Source organism: Python bivittatus, unplaced genomic scaffold (genome assembly GCF_059951505.1).
Source record: "Python bivittatus isolate LINGU-HERP-01145 unplaced genomic scaffold, Pbiv_v1 ctg000220_np1212, whole genome shotgun sequence".
Taxonomy (NCBI): domain Eukaryota; kingdom Metazoa; phylum Chordata; class Lepidosauria; order Squamata; family Pythonidae; genus Python; species Python bivittatus.
Window position 1 is genome coordinate 41822644 of NW_028277048.1, and position 20448 is coordinate 41843091.

At 40.0% G+C, this 20448-nt stretch overlaps 1 protein-coding gene and 1 long non-coding RNA gene across 3 annotated transcripts in view; one reads left to right on the top strand and one right to left on the bottom strand.

Annotated features, from left to right (window-relative positions):
- The first annotated feature begins 15 nt into the window (after window positions 1–15).
- On the top strand, window positions 16–12934 carry LOC148216332 (uncharacterized). 2 transcript variants are annotated; one of them, XR_015795753.1, is made up of 3 exons: window positions 16–187; window positions 10198–10423; window positions 10523–12934. It is a non-coding gene; the product is annotated as an uncharacterized LOC148216332 (long non-coding RNA). The 2 variants fall into 2 exon arrangements; XR_015795754.1 differs by lacking the exon at window positions 16–187 and adding an exon at window positions 9105–9939.
- Window positions 4498–20448, bottom strand: part of FASN (fatty acid synthase) — a 53224-nt gene continuing 37273 nt past the window's right edge. Inside the window, exons 27-43 of the mRNA XM_007434177.3 lie at window positions 20108–20311; window positions 18658–18808; window positions 17658–17836; window positions 16950–17069; window positions 16677–16799; window positions 15972–16195; window positions 13403–13604; window positions 12065–12216; window positions 10819–10910; window positions 10562–10713; window positions 10122–10364; window positions 8921–9109; window positions 8267–8488; window positions 7801–8021; window positions 7305–7403; window positions 6906–7157; window positions 4498–6042 (exon numbers count right to left, since the gene is read on the bottom strand). Of these exons, the coding sequence (XP_007434239.1) occupies window positions 5905–6042; window positions 6906–7157; window positions 7305–7403; window positions 7801–8021; window positions 8267–8488; window positions 8921–9109; window positions 10122–10364; window positions 10562–10713; window positions 10819–10910; window positions 12065–12216; window positions 13403–13604; window positions 15972–16195; window positions 16677–16799; window positions 16950–17069; window positions 17658–17836; window positions 18658–18808; window positions 20108–20311 (2963 nt within the window). The 3' untranslated portion in view covers window positions 4498–5904. The remainder of the gene's footprint in view (window positions 6043–6905; window positions 7158–7304; window positions 7404–7800; window positions 8022–8266; window positions 8489–8920; window positions 9110–10121; window positions 10365–10561; window positions 10714–10818; window positions 10911–12064; window positions 12217–13402; window positions 13605–15971; window positions 16196–16676; window positions 16800–16949; window positions 17070–17657; window positions 17837–18657; window positions 18809–20107; window positions 20312–20448) is intronic.

Consider the following 20448-nt stretch of genomic DNA (forward strand, 5'->3'; position numbering starts at 1 on the left):
AAAGGGGCCGGAGGCTTCCTCTCGGCCGCCAAGCAAAGCCTCCTCTGCCGGAAGGAAAAGGACGAGAGGAATTTCCTGCATTCACACATTTTCTAATTGTTTTTCCCCCATTTACCGCTGGCGGGGGAGAGTTGGCGTGAGCTCTTTTACCCAGCTTGAGGTTCAGTGGTCGGGTATCCCAGGCAGTGTGAGTAAACTTATGTTTTAGCTCGTATGTGAGCTATGTCAGGCAATTGGATTAGTTAAGGATCATGGTTAAATGAAAGGAGCCATAATTTCCCGTTCCTTCCCAGCTCCCTGAAAGTTGTGGCGTAGCTCTTTGCAGAAGCGCCGAGCTGAGGAAAGCCGGGTTCCGGAAGGGAAGGGAACATTCAAAAAGAGAAATACAGGGCAGGGTTCCTGCTACGGGGAAAGACCTCTGGACTCATTTGGCGGTCTGCGGAAAAGTCAGCCAGCATTTCTCTTGCTTCCGTTTCAGGTCACTGCAGTCCCTTCACTTAATGGGTGGCAAAGCCTGGCAGATTTTTTTTACACGCTTGCAGTTGCCTTTCAACAGCACGGAGACAGGGAGGCAAACACTCCTCTAACCCTGGTTCAGCTGACGAGACGAAGCCTGTCTCAGTCACGGGTTGGTGAAGGCAACGTCATAGGGGCAGAGCAGAAAAATAATGTCCCCAGGACATTTCGTACCGTGGCTGAGTTCAAGTGAGAAAAGGTTAATAGTTTAGCTCACTCAGTTGCTGAGATGACTATTTTGTTGGCATGTGACATATTCATGTGCTATATGCAACATGCATGCAAAGAATTACCTGATTATGTGCTATATGAGAGATCAGTCGCTGCCTTTTTATTTAAAATTATTTGCTTGTATATTTTACACAGTGAAAAAATATATATTTCAATCTCAAACTTCAATATAATGATGGTGCAGCATTGGTGATTCAGCAATGCCGTATTCCATTTCCTATATTTTGTTGCTTGATTTTTAGATTCTTGATATTATCAGCCACAGCACTAGATTCTCTTCAAGTCTTATTGTGCTGTTCGAGCCTAACCTTTAGCAGATTCACTCTAATTGCTGGGATGAGCAATCTTATTTTGGCTTGGGGACAGCAGAGGATATGGCTAGTGACTGCAGGTGGAGAAGGTAGGCCTGAAATGTTTAGACTTTGTTATTTTGTTTTGGGGGCTTTGGGGAGAGTTAGGGGCAAAATTGATGTCTCAAACCTTTCAGGCCTGCCCATTTGAGGAAGCTCAGAGGACACACATGGTGTCCTAGGATCCACGGGGTCTGCAGGTTGGCCATCCCTGACTTATTGCCAAGAAACCCTATTGCCAATAAATGCTGACATTGAGAGTCAGTCAGGTCTTGTGGGCCACGCCATGCCTCATATTCTGCTTGCTGTCCATTGTGCTTGCAACCTGAAACCATCACAGCACCAGTAAAGTGTAATTTGTAAAGTATAATCTGCTGTCTTTTATACATTCCATTTTAGGACTATATGTAGACCTCACGACTTCCATATCAAGTCAACCTCTAACTTTGCTTTGTATTTGATTTTTGGTAAGATTTTGTCTGATTTATATGTCCAGAGATAATACTACGGGTAGTTCTCGGGTTATGATGGCAATTGGGACTGGAATTTCCATCATTAAGTGATGCAGTCATAAAGTACAATGTCACATGACTGCATCACTTAGTGATGGCAATCCTGGCAGTCCCAGTTGCCATTGTAAGCCCAGGACCATGCAGATCATTAAGTGAGGACCTCATATGACTGCAGCGTGGGAAGAGGCAAGAGTCTGAGGCAAGCAGGCCAGTGGGTGAGAGCTGCGGGCAAGACCTATGGGTGGGAAGGCAGATGCCATGAGCAGGAGCTATGGAGCACAGGCAGGTGCCATGGGCAGATGCTACAGAGTGTGGGTGGGTGCATGGGTGCTGAGGGTATGGGCAGGTGGTTGCCGTGGGCAGGCACTATGGAGGGCAAGAGGGTGGGTGCCACGGGTGGGCAGATGCTGTGGGCAGGCACTATGGAGTGCAGGCAGGTGCAGGCACTGCGTGCAGATGAAAAAGTGGTAGGAGCAGGAGCAACTTGTGACCTTCTGCTGGTTTCCCCATTGACTTTGCTTGTTGGAAGCCAGCAGTGAAGGTTGCAAATGGCAATCACATGACCATGGGACACTGCAACTGTCGTAATTGTGAGTCGGTTGCCAAGCATCCAAATCACAATCATGTGACCACAGGGATGCTGTGACGGCCACAACTTTGCGGACCAATCGTAAGTCCCCCTTGTTCAGCACTGCCGTAATTTTGAACAGTTGTTGAACGAGTAGTTATAACTTGAGGACTACCTGTACATCTTTGCCATGATGCCCTTTAGTATACAAAAGCAGCAGCAGCCAGTAGTTGTGGCATACAAGTTAGGAACTTCCTGACATGTCATTGTGCCGTGGGATAAGATGGGAGAATGCTGACACAAGAGAAGCCTGAAGAGAAGGCGTAGTAAACTGGATTGTGGTTGTGGTAAATCCATCCAACTAACAAGTGAATCATGCACTACCTGTGAGAATTTCAAGCAGATAGCTTTTTTTTTTTTTTTTAATCTGCACTCAGTCGTTACCGACTCTGCAGTGACTGCTTTTTGGACGAGTCTTTTGCAGTTTTCAAGGCAAGGTGTTTCGGAAGTGGTTTGCCAGTGCCTCCTTCCTAGAGCAGAGCCCAGCTGGCGAGCGCAGGAGGCGGGGTTTCCGTTGCTTTGCGCCTTTTTCGGGCGAGCGCGGCTTCCGCGCTACCGGCAACTGCTCCCGACTCCTTTTGCAAGGCGCACATTTTTCCTCCCACCGGAGTGAGAGTTCCCATTTATCTACTCACGTGAGTTTTCGAATTGTTGGGTTGACAGGAAGTGGGGCAGGAAGCAGGAGCTCACTCTCCTACGCGAAGGCTGGGCTCGAACCGTTGAAGTGTCGACCATTTCTGGCCGGCAACTTTCCAAATGTTATTTGGGACTCAGGTGATTCTGATTACATAATGGCTCCGCACAGTTGCTGAGTAGTTGGATGCTTAATAGCTGGACCTCTGATCTCAGTCCTCACATTGTGCCCTGCTGCTTCTTCATGGTGCATTGTTTAAGATACTGTGTAAATTCCCAGCTTATTGGGAAATAAATTAGGGCTCTATAGTAATTTGATTTTAGAACTTAGCCCTTGTCCTAGATCAATGTCCAGATTGTTGCTTAGTGTTGAAAGCAATGATTAATTTTACACAAAGTTATATACACACCCAGTCATACGTAAGAGACTGTAACAAGTGTGGCATTAAGTATTTGAGCAAACTCTATTCAAGGAAAAGTGTTGATCTTACTAAAGTTATATGACCTCCTGTTTTGCAATAAACAGTGCAAGAGCTATGATTATTATCTATCCTTTCCTGAAACATCTTAGTACCAGCAACTGTTTCAGGTTCCAGTGTTGCATCCAGCAAACTGAATGTATGGTGAAAAATTGGCAAGAATATTGATCTTTAATTTAAAACACACACATATCTGGTTGGCTAATTGCAAAGTAGCTTCTATAGAACAATTGGTTGCAAGTATTGTCACCCATTAAACTTATTTCTGCTACCATTGTTAGTCTGACTGTTCTTAAACTGCTTGAACACAGCATACTTTGCATCTAGCTTTTGAAAACTCGTGAAAGATTTCTAAAATCAGTTGTCCTAATTCAAAAATATGTATGTAGATCAACAGAAGCATTCAAAAGTGAGTCAATAGTTCTTATTACTGTAGACTATAGCTGAGGAGTAAGTGAAGATGTTTAAGAAGCTGAGTTAATATATGGCCAGCCATTTTCTCCTCCCAAGATTATGTGTTGATGAGACTGAGAACAAATTCAACTGTGGCACAAATCGTACAACATGTGGTTAGATACTCTTTACAATGTTGTGTAAAAGTGTTTTTAGAAGCAGCCCAGCGGAACCTTGCATGTTAGGAATTTAGTGCAAAAGCAACTTGGAATTCTCTTTTGTTAATGGGTAATATATTCAGTTTTGATATTGTTCATTTGTTATGATGCAGAGTAGCTTCTGCATATAACGTGATAATGCCCCTTTAAGCATGTTTTAATGCTGCTGGTGTAACGTATGCCTCCAGGAGGAAATTTTCCTGTAAATACTTATAGTTATTCTCATATTTTGCATTGATTGTCCTTTCAATTACATGTACTAAATAAATGTTAGTCCCATTCTGCTGGTGGAAGTGAAGGCAGTTAGGAGCTCTCAAATTATAAAAAACAACACATTTTATTGTTATTAATAATTTGTTTTGTTTTTACCATCTTTAAATATTAAAGCAAATGGAGGACACAGATTAAGGCACTCAGAAAACATATTTGTGCAGTCAATAAACCACTCCAGGCTGAATAAATTGGGATCTGTTTTTCTTCAAAAAGAAAGCCAAAAAAAAAAAAAAACAAATGTAGAAATAAACAATGAACAATATGGCAGATTTAAAGTTGTGTTTAATTCAAGAAGAGCTCCAGAAAAAAAATGCAGTTTTTCTCCAAAGGAATGTAAACAAAAAGGGGGGGGGAGCACAAACACAATGGACAGGATTTTTTTTTTCATTTTACATTTTTGATTTCAAAGGATTCTGTTTAATTAAGAACTAAAAGCATGCATCTAGCTGCATGTCCACAGAGGATGGGCTAGCCAGCTCATTCTCAGCAAGTATGAAATGTGCGTGCCCGAGTGCTAGCAAAATAATCCAGCCAAGAAACTGGATTCTAAAGAGTTTACGGCGGCACTCCAGTCCCTCTCAATGCTGGTTGCTCAGAGTATCTCCTCTGTATCATTATTGCAGCAGAGATGCACTGACTCCTCTACAATCATCTCCAATGCAGGAGAGGCAAAAATAAAAGAAGAAATTCAATCAACTCCAGTAATTTTTTTTTACATAGGAAGTTTTGCAGATATTTGAAAATAACTATCCAGTTCTGTTTGAAGAATGGGGAAAGAAGGATTACGTCAGATTCTTGTCAACAAGAAACTCTGAATTACAATTCTTGAAGTTGAAAATAGGGAATAAACAAACTAAACTGAAAGCATTTTGGGGAGATATTTATGTTGGGATTATAAGATTGTATATACTTAATTTGTGCATTCCTAGATGAGTCAGGGTAGTATCTAAAGTTTTGATCTCAGCCTTGGCTAAAAAGCATGCCATTATACATGCTCAGAATTACCATTTCCTTACATCAGAATCTGAATAAAAATTTGGCAATTTCACAAAAGAAGCCCATCCCTCTGCAGAGAAAGGCATTACTTGTCTGGGGAATCTACCTTTCACTCTAAATGACATGAATTTAAAATAAATTTTAGTTTAATTTTTTTAAAACAAAAAGAACAAGATGATCAAGCAGGAGAAAAGTATACTCCTAAATAGAGCATTTTGTCCTTATTGTTTAGTCAGTTACAAATTAAAAGAACACACTTCTAGTAAAGTAACAATGCAATAAATACCTAGACTATTTCAAGTTAAAAATAATAGTTACAAAAGAGCCTCAGTGGAATTAATGTACCGTTATTGCTACAGACTGATCCTTCACAGACATATATGTCTCCAAAATCAGTTGTAGCTTCCATCCTTGGTCACTGGACTCGGTTAATTCCATTTTATCCTTTGGAATACTTCTAGACAACAATACAATACAATACATAGTACAACACACACATACACATGTCTGCTCCTAATTTTTTTCTCATACTGCCAAATGATGTAAGTTGTTGCCATCAGAATAGTTCCTTGCAACAGTGCAACAAAAATGTTACTGTACTGGAGAGAGATGCTGATCGATAAGACTTCCTAGGCTTGGCTGTAGAGCAGATGACAAAGTTCTTGAGGTTGTTATCTAGCCTTCTCGAACACTGTCCCGAGGTTCTGCTAGTGAGCTATGAATGATCCCAATAATAGATTCAACACCTTCTCCCTCTAGGACAGTACGATGGTCTCCTTCAACAGCATGGACAAACACTTTCCCATCACAGACCTGCAAAAGGTAGAAAATGTAGAAGAGAATATTACAAATTTCAGTCAGGAATATAAGATTGAGATCTTAATATCCTTCTCTTGTAATGCTGGCTCCTTTCTGTAGGTTACTTCCCGTATTTCTTTCCTTGACCTCTTTCAATCAATCATGACAAAAGCAAGGTGTAAGGCTTTTGTTTTTCGTTTGGTGAATCCATTCTTAGAAACCATTAAACTAGATCTTTAGCTATAGCTACTACTGGGCAGATCATGAATACATTTGCAGGAAATCAATACTGGGAATGGCATCATGTACATTTATAGTCGCCTCAAAGTCTGGCAATGATGGAAGAGTACCAAAAAAAGCAGGCAAAGGGGAAAGATATCTCGTATATCCCATACATCTCCTGTGATTCATTATTCATACTAACACATCTTTAATGAAGAAGAAAGGGAGGACCTTTATTTCACTTTTCTTTTTTACTAATTTTTCTGTACATTATTTAGATGGGCTTTGGTGTGATTATCAGTCCCCCAAATGTCTGCAAATATTCCCTTTTGGGAAGTATGGCAGTTAATAATGAAAAAGTGATAGACTGTTCTTGAAAATATCTTAAGCACTAAGGGTAAGAGTTCACAGTGATTTTTTATTCTAAATTTTCTTGGCTAGAACAGGTTAAAAGTTAAAACATGAAGACCTTTGGAGAACCAGGGTATTTAGTAGGAGACAAAGATGATGGCTCAACATTTATACATGCTAATTTAATTGGTTTCAATATGACCTAATCCTACATGTAACACAGCAAGAGTGCAGCCTATGTTCCTTTAAGATGAGAAGACCTACTAGGGGAAAAGCTTCATAGTCATATAATTTTTCAGACTAACCTCTGAAAGCTTGTAGTCTCCTCCAAGGCCTTCTCCATACTCATTGTGAGTCTTTGCTTTCAGTAGCGTCACATTGCCGTGATACTTGCACTCTGGTACATACTTGTCTGCTGCCTTTAGTTTGTGGTAAAAGGAAACAGCGGCAAAGGTGAGTGCCTCATGGCTGATATCTTTGTGATTTTGAGTAATCAGGTCTGCAGCAGTATTAGCACGAGCTTCCAAATTTGGTAGGGGCAAAAGAATCTCCAGCAACTGCAAAAAGTACAGATAAATACATCAATCAATGTGTTACTGCAAAATATAGTTATCAAAGAGAAATAACACACACTCATATAAATACATTTATGTCTACATACACACGTACATTCTGTAACAGTGAACAGTATGAAATACCATTACCTTATTGTACTCCATGCCAGAGAACTGCTGGACAAAGGCACACATTGCTTCCGTCTCTGTTTCAGCCTCATTTCCTGGAGTTAGCTTGGCTCTGTAACTCTGGAAGAGGAGAATGATTCAAAAGGTAATTTCCATGAAAAGAATTTTAGACGCAGAACAGCATGTTGGTGGTAAAACACAAGGAGAATTACAATTATTAGGAAAACACACAAGATTATAAAAACAACTGCTACACTTTGGACAAAAGGCTTGAGATGGTTTTGAATTAGTATGATCTGTCCCAGAATAGGAATATCTTCCAAAGAATCCTGTGCCGGACAATGAGATGACAATGGAATACTTCGGTCACCAATTTGCATTACAGAAGACAATATTGGAATAGGAAATTAATTCATCTCATAAATGGATTGCTGTGTGCATGTACAACAAAATACATGTATGCTACTGCTGATCTGCCAAGTGGTCCTGGTAGGTAGACAGACCTAGAACCTCTTACCTGAGTATGTGCTGCTACATAGGAGTGAGAGCCGTCAAACAGGAAGAGGCTGTTGGGTAAATAGGCAGGACTTTGCTGAGCTTGGAGCTGACAACACATTTCAAAGGCTACACAGGCACCAAAGGAGTATCCAGAAATTCGATAAGGACCTTTTGGCTGCACATCTTTTATACAGTCAATGTAATAGGATGCCAGGCTCTGTATACTGTCCAGTGGAGCAGCTAGTGATAGAAAGTAAAGTTAGGAAAAGAGTCAGGCAGTCAATGATCAGCACATTTATAATCCCGCTGTAAAAATCCAAGTCAGGCTACTAGGAATTTTGATAAAACATGGAAGATGCCCGACTGTCTCCCTCTGCTTATAGTCTGTTTTTTGTTTAAAGTAAATCTTTATATCTCAGGAGTGAATTATCATCATACTGCTTAGAGATCGTGGATTAGATACATGTGTTAAATACAACATCTACCTTTGGTACATTGAAGCCCATAGCTTGGTATGTGGAGCTTAGAGGCAAGGGTGTTGAAGACAGAGACGGATCCCTCAATGGGATGAATAAGGAACAGCGGAGGCTCAGTGCTTTTCACCTCATTGAGTTGTATGATTGTTGGTCCATCTGGATTAACCAAGAGGTTATTCAAATCCACTCCAAGTTGCTCAGTCTGACCTCCTTTGGTTTCCTGGGATGGTACTAAAGACAAGATATAGACATGTTCATATGGTGAAGTAAAAGAGGTTTATAGGTTTAGACAAGTCTAAACAATTTTTAAAGTTTTAACTTCTGAAGTACTAGGATCCAAAGCCACTCTGATTCAGAAACTCTGAGAACGGATCTTCATATAGTTTTTCTTTTAGATAAAAGTCATCATAAGCCTGAAATTCAGATTACGGCCCCAGCACCAAGGGGTTTAACATTTTCCTCCTATACCATTTTCCAAATCTAAATTCTCCCTTGCACAAGGAGCTATTACTTCTGGAGAGGAAAAAAGACAAATGGATAATAGCAACTTCAGGAGAAAGTACTGCCTGGCCAAAAACCAGTTTTAACTTCTTCAATCTTCTTTCCTTTTTCTCTGTCAGGCATCAAAAGCAGGGCAGATTCTAGTTGATTATACACACTTACTGTCCTGAGTCCCAGATTTAGAAGAAAAGTCCCGTAGTTTGTTAATGGTAAGCAACCGTACATCTCTCATTGACATGACAATATCATAGTCCCGCTCCAGGGTCTGGCGGACTTCGACTCCCATCAGGGAATCCAAACCCAAATCAGCCAGAGAGGTGTCAGCATTCAAACTGTTCACATCACGGACACCTGAGGAAAAGGAAAACTCTCTTAATGTCATATGGGCATGGCCTTTTTAGACTGTCCCTTCAAGTTTTGCTACTGCTAGAAGGGAGTGGGGTTTCTCTCTGTTTATAAGATGTTATCCAGCCAGGTCATGAAGCATCTGCAAGGAAACAACCAAGCTCAGAGAACCCCAAGGACTCTACAGTTCAACCCTGAGCTACAGATACTCTCTTCTGTTGGTCTTTATGGATAATCTGTAGTGCTGTTTTGATTCTGTACTTCAGTTTCAGTACCTCTGAGATATTCTCTGCCTTCTTTCATATTTTAAAGAGGAGAGAAGTATCCATTCACATCTTTAAAATTCTACAGGCACTCCTCTGCATTGCTCTGATTTCTTTTTCTCCCACATCTACTCCTACTTGATGTACAGCAACCTAGATTTCTCCATCTGTAACTTAGTAACATCTTCAGTACTAATCCCTGTGGACAATTCTGCAGAAGCTCTCCAATTCTGTGAAATCATCTCCAGAAAATAACAGACCTGACTGCCTAATAAGTGTAGGAGGCATAGCTAAGTCAGGATCACATTATACCTTGCAAACAGCTAAATGAAATTCTGGGATAATAGCAATGGATTATGTGAAAAAAGGGATGAAGACACATACAGAACTATTTCAGATCTACAATTAACCTACTTAATGTACAATACATACATATTTATACATATTTTCCCCCTTTCAGATAGCATGCCTCCCCCGTCATCAATCCTGTCCTCTGGATCAGCATTCTCCCTGAAGTCACGTGGTCCTGACCTTACTGTTCTTCAGGAAAGTCTTAGAAACTTGGCTCTTCTAGTAAGCCCTGGGCTGGGGTGGTTTGGGAACCCACTGGAATGTTATGGGACTTTTAAGTTTTTGTATTCCCTGGGCAGGTTGTTTATTATTTCTGTTTGAATAGGTGGCCTTAGAAATAAACAAATAAATAAGAAAGAGAAATCACAGCACTACTACATTTTTTGGTTCTCAGTGATATTTACCTAGAATGTGAGCAACAGCTTCCACAAGATCCCTCTGGCTACCTCCATCACTTTTGGCCAACATTTTTTCTGCTAGGACATAACTGGACATGACAGGGTGAGGCTGGTTGAGGAAGTGATCCAAAACGTCCAAGCATGAGCTGATCCTCTGGGGTAGAGTTCCCCCAATCACAGTGTCATTTGTGCCCATTGTCTCCAAAACAATGCCTACATCACCAATGGCACCCCATTGGATTGCTAGACCTGGGGAAGAAGAAAGAATGTGTGGTGATTATTAAAAAGGACAGGCATAAATCAACAAGGTAAGAATACTATTGCTTATGAGCATAAGGATGTGATAGCGTGTGGGAAGAATCAGGTGACATGTACTTAAGTCTATGTAATTCTGTTTATGTCTTTAGAAATCAAATTTGTCAAAGCTGGAAAAATGATATAATTACCTGGAAGGCCATCATGTCGCCGCTGTTCACAGATACGTTCCATGGCAGAGTTGGCAAAACCATAATTACTTTGGCCAGCATTTCCTCTTCCGCAGCTTACTGAAGAGAAGACTACAAAGTGATCCAGTTTGGGGCATTTTTGACGGGTTACTCTAGAATAAAAAAACGATTATTTGTTATTTATTTTCAAAGAGATCCTCCACTTGTTTATCATCAGCAGCTTTAAGCAGAATAGTAGCTCTTCACATGCTACTTACTGATCCAAATTAAGTGTGCCTGAATACTTGGGTTTGTTGACCTCATAGAAAAGTTCTGGGGACTGATTTTCCAGCATAGCATCTTTCAGCACCTGTAGGAACAGGAACAAATATGCTCATTTTCCTCTCCCAGGCTTAGAAAAATATCTTGCTTCCATTTCAAAAATAACTATGCTGTTAAGGACCTATAATTATCTTTACATTTAATGTGCACATTTTATGAAAAACAAAAATAGTAACTATTGATTGGGAGGGGCAGGTGAAGAAAGAATTATGTAATCCTGTAGCACTGGAGGCAAGGGTGAAACTCCTTAGCACCACCAGTTCTCAGAAATATCAGCCTTCTGTTCATGATCTAATATTCATATTTTTGAGAAGAGCAAACATTCTTTTAAGATCAAGTCGAGAGAGCTCTAAGAAATCCAACCAAGATAATGTTGAAATATACACTAGCATTTCTACTCAATCAAGGTCAAATATGTCCTCGTAGAATTCTTCTTCCATGTTGCTGCAGTGTTTTCTTTTTCCTTTCAATATTTCCTCCTCAATACAAAGTCTTGGGGAAAAAAATCATTTGATGGCTACTTCTATTTCTTTGATGCACTCTTTGATTAGGGTTTTGGCTCATGAATACTGAAAATTAGATATGGAGAAATTCATTCACAGTTTAATGTGAGCTCACCTAATTAACACTTTCTGAATCACTATATAAACTGAAACAGTTACACTTCAAGAGTGTTACGTTTGAAGAGTTACACTTTCTAATTTTTTTAAAAACAGTGTATTCAAACTTGCATATATTTGGTGAAAAAACTTCACCAAACATATCTGCCTCAAAAACTATGTTAGTGAAAACAACATACCGAAAGCATTGCATCTGTTAAGAATGCCTGCCAAATTACACACACTAAGCAAAACTGTCTACAAAATATCCATATATTAGGAAGAGTGTCCACAAAAAAGTACATGGTTATTCAGGTGGATGTTTTAAAAATGTGAAAACTGATGTGAAAATAGAATAAAATAAAGGTTAGAAAAATGGAAGAAACGAAAATGGACAAATCCTATGGAAACCACCCAGAGTCACTCTGTGGTGAGATGGGCAGTGACAAATTTGAAATATAAACAAAATCAATCAATAAAAGATGGGGTTAGAGCTTTCTGTTTCTAGGCTGGTCCACAACAGAGTTAGACAGCAGAGAAGAAATGAACAGAACCACGGCTATGCTGAGAACCTGTCACTCACCATTGCCAAATTGAAGACACCCCCAACAGGTCCTAGCTGAGAAGCTTCTTGTATTAACTGCTGTGCTCCCTCAAGAGTAGCGACATCACTGGTTGACACAAGAACTTGGACTCCAAGCTGTTTCCATTCTTGTACTCGTTTAGCCTGATAACCTGCAAATCAGGAGAGTCTGAAATGTAGTTGCATTTCTGCGACATTTTTGGCTATAAAAGAAATTGAGGGCTTTTCACTATTTATTTACTCTTCCATTGTCTGGTGATGAAAATAAACAGAAGCAGGAATTTCTCTTCCATTTTACATGCACACAGCTGTATGATAATCAAATGGGGGATGAATCAATTTTTATGATCATAATGATCCTATTGATGATCATAGAATGCATCATTGCTTCTTTTTGAGACAAGAGATGGCAAAATTAACTTGTTTGCTTAGAGAAAGATCAACTTTAACATTTATTAGTGACCGGAAACCCCTTATGGACTTTTTGCTGGAAAAAAGAAAAAAATGAACTTGTGATTTATGGGTTTGATAATTAGAAAGGATAGCTTATGGAAGAAGGTAACGTTAAGAAAGAGACGGTAAAATATAAATGCATTTATAACTACTGTCAAAAAGTTGGAAGCCACTTCTTTATAATCTTTTCTTTTTTTCTTTCTTTCTTTCTTTCTTTCTTTCTCTTTCTTTCTTTCTTTTTCTTTCTTTCTTTCACTATTCTTCCTTATTTTCTTTGTTTCTTTTCTAATATTTCTATTGCTTTTATCTTGTTAAAATTTCTTCAATAAAAATTATATTTAAAAAAGAGTCTGTGTTGCCAGGGATAACAGAAAAGGAAGTGTCTGTGTATGTGTGAATAAACATATATTAAAAATATTTGTGTTATTTATTTTTTTCTTAGTGCTTTAGCAACCACTCTCTTTTTACCCTTACATGTAAGATAAAGCTGGTGAATTCACAGTTTAATTATATTAACTGCCACAATTTAGTTTTTATTTCTGATTTTTTCCCCCCTCATTGAACAGGATCAAGTTTTTTCTACAACTGGGAGAGACAAAAATCATCACAATTGTTCTTCACTTTGTGATTAGTATATTTTCCCTTTTCCTTAATCATTAAATCCTTTAAAAGTACATATCCTCATTTTTTCTCTAGCCCCAGATAACTTGCTAATTACTTTTAGCAGCTGGAAGAGCTTATTATTTCACAATTCCATCTCAAGCTTTTTCCTACCACTGCTTGCTCTTGACTCAAATTTAGCCTTCACCATGAGCAAAACTAAAAGTTTCATCACCGATTCTGTGATTGGTGAACTCAATCTTCCCTATTACTTGCTCAGCTTACCTGTCCGGATGCCTGAACGAGATGTCAGCACTAGCATTTTTGCTCCTCTTTCCACCAACCACTGAGCCAGTTCAAGCCCAAAACCTCCAAGGCCTCCTGTGATGATATATGATTTATTTGGTGGGCAAGATGTTCGGGAGATGGCTGGGATTGGAGTTAAATTAGCTTCCTGTGTGGGACAGTTCTTCTCTTCTTCATGGATCTAGAAAAATAGCATAGCTATTTCATCATATAGGTCAAAACTGATTCATGCTCTTTTTTTTTTTTTTTTTTTAACAAAAATAGTAAATTATGGTATAGCGGGAAAGGCTACCTTAAGACATTATAATCATGTGTGGTAAATGGGCCATTATGTCTTGGTTTTAAATGTTTTTTTCATTCTAAAACTAGAAGTATGCAGCCATATATTCTGGCGATATTGAGAACCTACACGGATTCTCAGATACAGAATCACACAATTGGAAAGGACAAGCATTTAGGCCAATGCCCTTCTCAGTGCAGAAATTCAAATTAAACATCTCTATCCAGTCTATGTTTGAACATATCCGGTGAAAGGGAGCACACAACTTTCCTCAGTAATTGGTTCCACGGTTGGGCTGCTCTCACAGGAAGTCTTCCTAACACAGCCTGTCTTCCTGAAACTGACGGTCATTACTAATGCACTTCTGCATTTTGGGATGATAGGCAGCAAGTCCTGAGCTTCCCTATGATACTCTGCCAGGTATCTGAAATGTGATCTCTCAACTGCCTTTCTCAAAGCAAAAAAAATACTTATTTGCTCATTTGTCTTTTGTGGTACAGTGGTACCTCGGGATACGAACTTAATCCGTTCCGTGACTCTGGGTGTATCCCGAGTTGGTCGTAACCCGAAGGAAATTTCCCCATAGGGTTCAATGTAAATCCGGTTAATCCGTTCCGCCCTCTGAATTTGGTCGCACCCTGAGGCAAATTTCCCCATAGGGTTCAATGTAAATCCGGTTAATCCGTTCCGCCCTCCGCCCGAATTTGGTCGCAACCCGAGGCAATTTCCCATAAGGTTCAATGTAATTACCGTTAATCCGTTCTGGCGTCCACGGACCACACGGAAAGCGGCCGGGCGCGGCGTGGTGCGGCGCGAAAATGGCCGGGTGCAGCGCGGCGCGGTGTGAAAACGGCCCGGCGCGGCGCGAAAACGGCCCGGCGCGGCGCGGCCCGGCGCGAAAACAGCCCGGCGCGGCGCGAAAACGGCCGCGGACCACGCGGCAGGGCCGGAAAAACAGCCGCGGACCACGTGGCACGGGTGGAAAAATGGCCGCGGACCATGTGGCACGGGCAGAAAATGGCCGCGGACCACGTGGCACGGGCGGAAAATGGCTCGTACCCCGAGGCGGAGTTCGCAAACCGAGGTAAAATTTTGGGGCCAGAGCTGGTCGTAACCCGAAAAATTCGCAAGCAGAGGCGTTCGTATCCCGAGGTATCACTGTAATTTCATTTCCAATCTCCTAGCAATCCTTGTTACCCTTCTCTGCACATATTCCACCTCCTCTGTCAGAGCCTTTGCTGAATCATTATATATTTAATTCACAACACTCCCATAATTTATTAAGCAAGTCATCCAGTCAAAAAATGAAATATAATCAAATCTGACAAATTAGTTCTTGACAAATCTGTGCTTCTAGTAGCCACTGCATTATTTTCAAGGCGCTGACAGTGCAATAATTTAAAGATCTGCTCTAGAATCTTCCTACTCATCAGTATTAGACTGACTGGCCTGTATTTCTTTATGTCTTGCCTCACTTTTGAAAAAAGGGACAACATCTCCTCCTTGCAGTCATCTGGTACTTCATCCATTCTCCAGGATTTTTTTTTAAAGATAACAGAGGTTTGGACAGAGTATAAACAAATTCCTTCAGTCCCCAGGACATAGTCCATTTGGCTTTGAAAATTTGAACTCATTCAAGATACCGTATTTGTATCAAGCTCAAACTGAATTCCTGTTCCTTCAACCAACTCTTCCCAACTGCCTGGTGAAATACATACTGTCTTCTTAGAAAACACCAAACCAAAATAAAAGCTTGGGTAGATCTACCTTTTTGTTGTTGTTGTTATTTATTAGCATTATGCTGGCTTTATTAAAAAGCTGGTTTACTGATTTTTTTCTCCTCCTTTATTTTGACCATATCTGATGAGCTGATTTGATCTGTTTTGCTTTTTAATCTTTTTATCAATCTGTATTTCAAATTTAATTATGTTTAAGCAGCTGCACAATAATGTTATTGCTTCTGTTATTTTGTACTGTGTGTTTTACTTTATTGTAAAATCCATATTTAAAATTCCACTCTAGTGTGTTATTACTTCCGCCATGGTGTTTTCTATTTTGGAACTTACTATTGTTAAAATCCTTTTATAAAAAAGGCAGGGTATCAATATACAAATACTAGCACTATAGAAACTATACTGACTAGCCTCTCCTTTCTATTCTTCAATCTCCCCCCCCCGTTTTTTTTTTTTTCAGTTGCAGATATTCACAGCAGGTATCAGTATTCATAATTATATAGTACAGTCTTCACAAAGCATTCTTGGATCATACCTGGATCACAACTTTTCCAATGTGTTTCCCTTGTGCCATGTATCTGAAGGCAGCTTCTATCTCTTCTCTGTTGAACGAAGTAGTCTGCAAGGGTTTTACCACACCATTTTTTATGCCTTCTTCTAGCAGCTTGGACACTAGTTCCCACTCTTCATTTTTGTCTTCAAAAATAGCATCTAACAGAATTCCATGAAAAGCCACGTTCTTCAGGAAAAGGGCCATTCCTAGGAGAAGCAATGCAGTTATGCCTCTTCATGGAGCTTCTGTTGCCAGCAAAATTCTCTTGCATTTTTAAAACAATTGATTAGGAATGAACCAGAGGCAAAACCAAATCAGAAAAAAATTATGAAGCCACCATTTTTATGAAATAATACCTAAGAATTTAACTGAAATAACATATATAAGACTTAAGAAAAGCCAGCTCCATGGAAACTCCCCCCGCATAACTCTTCTCTTGAAAAAGGTATTTACTTAGAAGCATTGTAGTATCATGATGCTAGGAAAGGACATTTAGGGTAAGAGCTGATTAAGGACATCTGTTCGTGACTGCTTTGATTGGTGCAAATCAAAAGGTCAAATTTGACCTTTTTTATGGTCAAATCAGGGTATAAGTAATCATGACATGTATGACTAAATTTGTGCTGCGTCTGCACAACGAAGCCCGGAATGATCCTGCACGTAGATACTCAGGCTGAAAAATCTTACCAAGAGGTGTGTTGTTGGACAGGTCATATTTGCCAATTTCCAAGAAGCGCCCATGTCGAGCAAGGCAGCGAAGACTGGCCTGGAGTTTCTCTTCTGATAAGGAGTTTAACACCAGGTCAACACCTACAAAAATGTTCAACAAAGTCAGTAGAGCAGCCTACAAGATTTGCATTGCCTGTTCTTTCTACCTAGCCTCTTTCATCAACACTCTTTGCCTTTGATCAAAACTTCTTAAACCCTAGAGGAATGCTTGCCTCCAGTGTTTATACTTACCTCTACCATTAGTAACTCTCAGTATGTGCTGCTCAAAGGAAGTATTTCTAGAATTGGCAAAGCTACTTGCATCAAGCTGAGGGAATCTTTTTTGGAGATATTCACGTTTCTCTTTGGAACCTGAAATCAGGGGGGAAAAAAAAGTTTCTCTCAATTCAAATACCTTACAGACCCTTCCTTCTACGGAGGCCTATAAGGAAGACAGAGAGTGCTATGGGCATCTACACTGTGGGGTCAACATCTGCAAGATGGTGGCTATGGCACTGTGATTGAAACCCGTCCTTTTGTAGGTATGTGCAATGTTGATGTAGATAAGAAGGGGTGATAATAACACCGCTCCTGCCATCTTGAAGATTTTGATTTTGACCACTCCCACTCCACGGACACCACTGGATAATGCCAGCCACAGCACTGCTCTGATAAAATGGCAGCTGATGACTGCTGAAGGGACACCGAAAGTAATCTACTCCAATGTTTTTTTTTAAAGCAAATCTGTCCTTACTTACTTCTCCCACATTTAGTTTATATAGTCAAACAATGCATATATTGAGTAAGAGGTCTGTAATTTTTCTCAGTTCTTCAAGCCATAAGTTAGGTTTGTTTCTGAAAACAAATAGCTTGTTTCCTTTATTTCCCCCTGTTAGAGCAAAAAGCAAAGAGGAGCTCTTAAAAAGGCTGGCGCAAGCTTACTGCAAGGTGGCTACATACCCACAGTGGCAAAGACACGGCAGCCCATGCTTAGGGCAACAGCAACGGCTGCTTGGCCCACGCCGCCTGAGGCTGAGTGAATGAGAACAGAGTCGCCCTGCTTCATGCCCCCTCGAACCACCAAAGAATAGTAAGCAGTAGCGTATGCCACTGGCACAGAAGCTGCTTCTTCCAACGTCCTGAAAAATGGAAAGATGCTCTTTGTGAGTCTTCATACCTCTATTTCCCCCCCCCCCCCGCCTGTCAGTTTTCATCATAACTTTTTTTTATTCCTTTCTCAAAGGGTCATTCTGTTATATGGGCATATTAGGCTGTTTTAAAACTGCATCTTTTCATCCAGCTGAGCCAAGGAAGGGAAGAGAAGCAGGATCACTCTAGCGGCTCTTCTGAGATCCAGAAACATTTCGTTTGTCCTCCACTTGCAACTCTTTCTGTACTAGCAGCTGATTATAGGAATGCTGTAGTAACTAAAAATTATTCCCAGAATATACTTGCTTGCTTGCTTTTTCCTTCCTCCCTGCATTGTCTTTACATAAACCAGATCTGCACATGTTAATTTCTAGAATGTAATTTTTAAAAGTTCTTAAAGTATATATTAACTACCCATTTGATCTCTTAAATTTAGCCATCAGGAGCCCTGGGTCTTCATTACACTGCTTGGTAAAATAATCTAAGTAAAAATTGGAGGGCTCCAATGTACTCAAAGCCTGCATTTTTGCCATACATATCCCAATCAAAAAAGCAATTACAGGAAAAGCAGAGAGATGGGGGAATGAATGGGAAATAATTACTGATATTCTGCCTTTCTACTGAAATGAGAAAAACTGACAAGACTCCAGGCCACTGTACGATAAATGTAAAACAAATTAGACAAAAAAGTAGATGTCGTTCTGCTGCGACTGATAAGGTTCCTTACATTAAGTCCCAATCTATTTTGTAAATTCAGGGATAGAGTAAGAGCAGCCTAGCTCCATAGGGGGTACAATGTAACCAGACCTACCAGTCTTGTGGTACTTCCCACAGGAACTTCTTCTCACAGTCTACCACTGTGGCAAGTCCTTTAGCCGGTAGCAAACCCATCACTCTTTTCCCTGTAGGGTTATATCCTGAGAACTCCATTCCTAACATGCATTGCTGCAGTGTCCAGTTTCCTGGAAAAAAATGAACTGTTCCTGTGAAACTGCTCCAGTAACATGCTGCCGACAGACGTTTGTGGACTTTAATGTCCACACTGATGTCTTAAGGTTCCCATGCACATTGGTGCCGGAAAAGAGAAATATAAGTCAATTTCGGTATGCAGTTGAGAATCCTCAGCCACAAATTGCAATGGGATAAAATAAGTTCTAATATTTAACAGCTTAGCATTTGACTGAATGTATTTGACTTGCTCTGCCTGCCAAAACTGTAGCACTAACTTTTCCACTTCTGAGTTCAACCCACCAAAAGACTGGCAATTGCTTAGATCCCTGATGGCTTTCCAATTTCTCCTTAAGTAAAGTCACCTTCTTCCCCAAAATTCTGATCCTCTCTGTCTTCTGGCTTGTAGAGTCGACATTTGATAGCAGGAACATTTTAAAGTGGCCACTGCAGGTTCACCTATGTTATCTTTTCTCTCTCTGGGATAGGTACATCATTGAAGAAGCCCACTTGAAGGTGCTCTTAGTCTAAAAGTACTCTTAGCGTTTTAGCACTGCTGACACCAAGGAGCTCCTTCAAAGTGTTCCTGATACCTTGAAATGGCTTCCTCTTGGGAGCTGGTCATTTCAGGGGTGGAGTGGAGTGTGGAGATTTTGGGCTCATCCTTGCGATATCATATATGGACAAGTCTAAGGAAGGATTCAGGGCACCTCTGATCCTATTATTTACCTGATTTTGAACAAGGATAACATTATCATACTATTATCAAATTTCTTTGCTGAAGATATCCACTCCCCAATAATTTCTACAGATACTGTATCAAGCCATCTTTATACTATATAAGCAAAAAAGTTAATCTAGTTTATGAAGAAAATAAGTATGAGATAAAGTTATTTATCTTGAGGTACACATATATAATAGAAAACTATCATATTTCCACAATTTTAGTACCACCTAAGACTCTTCATCTTGACAATGGGTTCTAATTATTACACAATATGAAGTCATTGACTGTTAGGCAATAATCTGAGAACACTCAAGTGGAAACACTTCTCATACAAAGCTGCTTTGTAACAAGCCAAAGCATTGGACTGTTTAGCTGCTGTAACTTGCAGCTACTTTCCAAGGTCTTTTTGCATACTATCATGTTCTGTATTACTGTGCTTTGAGCTTTCAGCTTGGTATCCATACCGTGATTTTAAATCAAGCTTTCTTTCTTTTAGATACTTCTATATGATGAGAAACAAGTGAGTTATGATATGCAAAGTAAAATACTAAAATACAAAGCCTCTGCTAAAATACAAGCAACTTACCAGGAATAGCATCTGGAGACAGTTTTCCTGTGGCCAACATAATGTCACGGAAATTTAGAGATGCGTAATGGATTTTGCAGAGTTGGACATTGGGATTGGTTGTGCAGAAATGCTGAAGTGGGGAAGTAATCCAGCGAAGAGAGGAAAGATCCCCACGTGTCAAAACATTCACAAATGCATATTCAGTAACCTCTTGAGGTTGATCTGGAGGAGATTAGGAGATGTACAACTCAGCATTATTTAATTTTACAGATACAAATATTGCAAACTTACTCTGCTCCTTAAACATTGGGAAAAGCTTGAGTTATACAGTTATCCAATTGTTTCCATTCTAACATTCG